A 5597-nucleotide genomic window follows, 5' to 3' on the forward strand; every position below is an offset into this window, starting at 1 on the left:
GACGTGCAGAATTTGCACTAGAACTTGTCTGACGCGTAACGCTTCTCGGCTGTGTGACGTTGGCTTGGATAGAACGGAGTGATACGTCTGACACCTCCGGCAACAATGAGACGAACTTTGCAATTTCACTAAGCCATTCTGCAAAATTTTCTACCGTAGGAAAAGGCACTATACCTGCTGCACGCTGACTCCATTCATATTGTTTCGATGGAGGCAACTTTCCAACCAAACACTCAAGCAATGTGGGATTCATAAGGTGATGAGCACACCTGGCGGATTTAAAAAAAGCGACAATATTTCTAACACGGTTAGAAAAATCTAAAATCTGGTCTAAATGACTCTCACTTATCGACGGAAACTTCTGAAATTTTTGCAGTTGGTCTTTAATTAGCAATTGGGGGCGACCGAAATTAAATTCCAACTCTTGAATAACCCTAGGTACATCTTCGGGGTAGATTAATAGCGACGTTACTGCTCTTTTCGCAGCACCCTGTAAGGATTTATGAAGACGCATCAGATTTTGCCTGTTGCTGTATTGGAACTCATTAGTGGTATCATTATAATTCGCTCAGAACAATGGCCAATCTTCCGAATTGCCATCAAAATTTGGCAATGGAAAGAGCTTGGCGGCAGAATTATCCATACATGTTAAGGCGGCGGTATTCATTGTTGGCGTTTGTACTATACATGGTGGCAAATGCGTTGACAAAAACGGCTGTTGTGTTTGTGCTTGCTGCTGTGTGTGTACTTGCAACGTCGACGACTGCGCCTGCGCTGGCGTTCGTAGTGGCGACTGAACGTTGTCGGTACCCTGCAGGAAGTTGAATTAGTTTGAAAGTAATTTATAAACTACTTTATTTTCAATGATAACTAATTGAAATTCTCACTATTTTACCTGCAACCAACTCATTTATTTAACATGGCGATGTCCTAGGAAGCAGTCAATTGCCTTTTCCTGCATGTATTTTCAACTACTTTAAAATAAATTTGGCTTAAACAAGTTCAAAGTCAGTATGTTTCGTTCGAATGCGCTTTCGTTCTGCACTTCACAGATGCTTTTTCATAACTAAGAAAAGCCGAAATTTTAAATTAAATGAGATTTTGGCTGCGACCAATTGTAGCAAACATCTTTGCACGCTCAGCTACAGCCAGACATGTAAATGTGCTTTCAATTGTTCAGTTTGAATTGTATGCAAGCAGCATTTAATTTCAACTACTTTAAAATGAATTTGGTTTACACAACTTCAAAGTCAGTGTGTTTCTTTTGAATACGCNGTGTTTCTTTTAAATACGCTTGCGTTCTGGACTTCACAGAGGCTTTTTCATTCTTCCAAGACACAAATTGTTTTTTTTGAGCAAAAAGAGTATAAAAATTCGAAACACTTACCCATAGCATTTGTTTTAAAGTAGTATTTCAACTAGTTGATAAAAAAAAAAAAACTACTTGTTTCCGTCAGGGTATGTACAGCGTTGGCAGAGCTGCCTCCGACTCCATGCCTACTACGATATGCGTCCCTGCGTAGCTCTTCCACACACTCTGGAAGCGATGTAATACTGGACACCAATAATGCGATTTGGTCGGCTGAAATGGCCACTGGATTACTTCCAGAGGCACCTTGTTGTTCTTCTAAATCATCCATATCGTTGGTTGTGGAATCGTATTCCGAGTGATCACTGATAGACTCCGAACTGTTGGCTGCTTTCCTCGCACGGGCTCGTGTAATCATTGAAATATCCCCGCGAATGTGAGAAAACAAATTTTTTAAACAAATGTAGACGGCAAAACTTCCAGAGAATAAAAGAAAAAAATAGAACTTAGGGATTGATGTTAATAACTCTTTATCTCGCTTTATACGGCGCAGTTAAAAAATTTGATGTTTTCTCAGCGTCTGTAATTTCGTGAATAATCGAATTCATAGAACTCATCTTCGAAACAATCAACTTCAACGTTCGAAATTAAAACCTAAACGCTTTGCGCAGTATGTATGTATACATGTTGTGTACATGTGTATATGTTACAAATTGAGCGAGTTGAGAAGATTCGAACATTAAATGTGAGAAAGAGAGTAAAGAACATATGTAGAAAAGATAAATGGTACAGAGTTGCATTCTTACAACTAGAAATTATTAGTGGGTGTATTCACGCGCTTATATCGTAAAATAGGAATTTGCAATTGACGGTATTCACGCTGTTGCATTAACACTATTAATCACTTTATTAAATGAATTACAAATAGAGTAAATTCATCATTAGATGACTGAAAGCAAGTACTGGTCTCTTAAACCACTTAATAGTAAATTAGCACTTACTTCTACTGAAAAAATTAGTTAAAAGTATAACATTAGTATGTCAAACTAAAATTATTAAAATATTTAATATTTTTTAGTTCCACAAATAGCCCCTATTGGTTGATTAAGCTTATTTATTATTTATTCGATTACTTTTATTTTATTTAGAATAATAAATTACTATTCAATAATTCCTAAATCTCCTAAATCACAGATTTCACAAAAATCAATTAAATCAGTAAATTGAAAATGATAACTAATTTATTTTCAGTATTTGACCCTTCATCAAGAATTTTTAATTTATCATTAAATTGAATAAGAACATTTTTAGGATTATTAATATTTCCATCAGTATATTGACTTATACCCTCGCGTTATCATGTATTCTGAGATTCAATTTTATTAACACTACATAAAGAATTCAAAACATTACTAAGACCATCAGGTCATTGAGGATCAACTTTTATTTTTGTATCATTATTTTCTTTAATTTTATTTAATAATTTTATAGGATTATTTCCTTATATTTTTACAGAACAAGTCATTTAACATTAACCTTACCTTTAGCATTACCTTTATGATTATGTTTTATAATTTATGGATGAATTAATAATACTCAACATATGTTTGCTCATTTAGTCCCACAAGGAACTCCTGCAATTTTAATACCTTTTATAGTTTGTATTGAAACAATTAGTAATGTAATTCGTGCAGGAACTTTAGCAGTTCGATTATGAGGTAATATAATTGCAGGCCACTTATTATTAACATTACAAGGAAATACAGGCCCTTCACTTTCGTATATAATTGTGTCTTTACTTTTAATTGGTCAAATTGCTTTATTAATGCTTGAATCAGCAGTTGCAATTATTCAATCTTATGTATTTGCTGTGTTAAGAACATTATACTCTAGAGTAGTTAATTAATGTCAACACACGCTAACCACCCCTTTCACTTAGTAGATTATAGCCCATGACCTTTAACAGGAGCTATTGGTGCTATAACTTCAGTTTCAGGTTTAGTAAAATGATTCCATCAATATGACATTTCATTATTTGTATTAGGAAATATTATTACTATCTTAACTGTTTATCAATGATGACGAGATGTATCACCTGAAGGTACATTTCAAAGATTACACACTAGGTTCATTCCTTATCTTTTTGGACTAAAATCTGAAAAGTGTCAAAATGCCAGAGCGTAAGCAAAATGCGCTCACTAAAAGAAAATAACAGAAAAAGTAAAGGAACGCAAAAAGCCAAATTTTTAGCCCAAAGAATGGCAACAACAAAGCTAACGTCAAATAAAAATGGAAATGTATGTACAAAATACATTCACACAAGCACAAGCACAATAAACGCTTACTATGTCAATTATTTTTTGCCTCCTTCCAATTTCAATTCACTTCTTTTACTTTTTAGATTATTCTCACTTTTTGCGTATTCTTCAATTTCCGTTAACTTAAATTTAGTTAAGTTTGACACTTTTCAGGATTTTGCCAGAAAAAATTCTTCTGACTAAATCTGACTACTTCGGACTGATGAGAGTCACTCTCACTGGGTGTTGCTCTCTCATTTTTGCTGCCATTTCCGAGTTAAGGAACGCATCTGGACTAAATCTGACTACTTCGGACTTTTTCTGACTATTTCTGGGAGATAAGGAACGCTCCTACTATCTCTGTTACTTTAGGTCTTCGGTGAGGAATAGTTTTATTTGTCTTATCTGAAGTATTATTTTTTGTATCTTTTTTTTGTGCTTTTGTTCATAGAAGATTATCACCTGCTATTGAACTAGGAGCATCATGACCGCCTATAGGAATCAAACCATTTAATCCATTTCAAATTCCTTTACTAAATACACCAATTCTTTTAGCTTCAGGAGCATTGGCGTAGCCAGAATGAAATTTAGGGGAGGGCTCGACCCTATTAAGCTGGCATTTCAAGGTACAATTTTATATATATATAAGGAAAATTTGAAAGTGCCTCTACCTGGCTACGCCCATGTTCAGGAGTAACTGTTACATGAGCACATCACAGTTTAATGGAAAGAAATCATTCACAAGCTACACAAGGGTTGTTTTTTTTACAGTACTATTAGGTATCTACTTTACTATTTTACAAGCGTATGAATATATTGAAGCCCCATTTACAATTGCTGATTCAATTTATGGGTCTACTTTTTTATAGCAACAGGCTTCCACGGAATTCATGTATTAATTAGAACTACCTTTTTATTAGTATGTTTAATTCGACATTTAAATAATCATTTCTCAAAAACTCATCATTTTGGATTTGAAGCAGCTGCATGATACTGGCATTTTGTTGATATTGTTTGATTATTCCTTTATATTTAAATTTATTGATGAGGAGGTTAATTAATTAATTATTTATATAGTATATAAGTATATTTGACTTCCAATCACAAGGTCTACTAATCTAGTAATAAAAATAATTTTTCCAATTGCTATTATAACTTCAATTTTAATTATTATTTCTAGAGTAATAATAATATTAGCATCAATTCTATCAAAAAAAAACATTAACGGATCGAGAAAAATGTTCACCTTTTGAATGTGGATTTGATCCAAAATCTTCATCACGTCTTACTTTTTCTTTACGATTTTTTTTAATTACAATTATTTTTTTAATTTTTGATGTAGAAATTGCTTTAATTTTACCAATAATTTTAATTATTAAAATTTCAAATATTTTTATATGAACAAACACTTCAATTATTTTTATTATTATTTTAATTATTGGATTATATCATGAATGAAATCAAGGAATACTAAATTGATCAAATTAGGGTTGTAGTTAATTATAACATTTGATTTGCATTCAAAAAGTATTGAAATTTCAATCTACCTTAATTAATTGAATATGAAGCGATTTATTGCAATTAGTTTCGACCTAATTTTAGGTAATTTAAATACCCTTATTTTCAATTAATATCTATCTATTAATTGAAGCCAAAAAGAGGCTTATCACTGTTAATGATAGAATTGAGATTTATACTCCAATTAAGGAAGTATGATGTTCAAGAAAAAGCTGCTAACTTTTATCTTTTAATGGTTAAATTCCATTTATACTTCTATTTATATAGTTTAATAAAAACATTACATTTTCATTGTAAAATTAAAATATTTGATTTTTACAAATTACAAAAATTAATTCACTACATTCAAGAATTATATAATTACCCTAACATCTTCAATGTTATATTCTAAATTTAAGCTACTTGAATAAAATAATAAAAAAATCTAAATAAAAAAGTAATTCATAAAACAAATAATAAAAGATAAATTTTAA

The 5597-nt window shown here is 31.8% G+C and overlaps 1 protein-coding gene across 1 annotated transcript; it reads right to left on the reverse strand.

Moving 5' to 3' along the window:
- Positions 1-543: 543 nt before the first annotated feature.
- LOC108379114 (uncharacterized) lies at positions 544-2003 on the reverse strand. Its single transcript, XM_017635435.1, has 2 exons — positions 1459-2003; positions 544-806 (listed from the first exon to the last, which is right to left on the reverse strand). The coding sequence occupies exons 1-2, from the start codon at positions 1725-1727 to the stop codon at positions 569-571; spliced, it is 507 nt and encodes a 168-aa protein (XP_017490924.1). The 5' UTR covers positions 1728-2003; the 3' UTR covers positions 544-568.
- Positions 2004-5597: the final 3594 nt, after the last annotated feature.

Source organism: Rhagoletis zephyria, unplaced genomic scaffold (assembly GCF_001687245.7).
Source record: "Rhagoletis zephyria isolate East Lansing unplaced genomic scaffold, Rhagoletis_zephyria_1.1 Rzeph_scaffold_15626, whole genome shotgun sequence".
NCBI classification, from domain to species: Eukaryota; Metazoa; Arthropoda; class Insecta; order Diptera; family Tephritidae; genus Rhagoletis; species Rhagoletis zephyria.

Excerpts from the sequence above, each read along its gene's own strand:
- LOC108379114 (XM_017635435.1), bottom strand. The coding sequence starts at position 1,727 with ATGATTACACGAGCCCGTGCGAGGAAAGCAGCCAACAGTTCGGAGTCT. Across the intron at positions 807-1,458 it reads TCTGCCAACGCTGTACATAC|CGACAACGTTCAGTCGCCAC; the intron begins CCTGACGGAAAC and ends CCTGCAGGGTAC.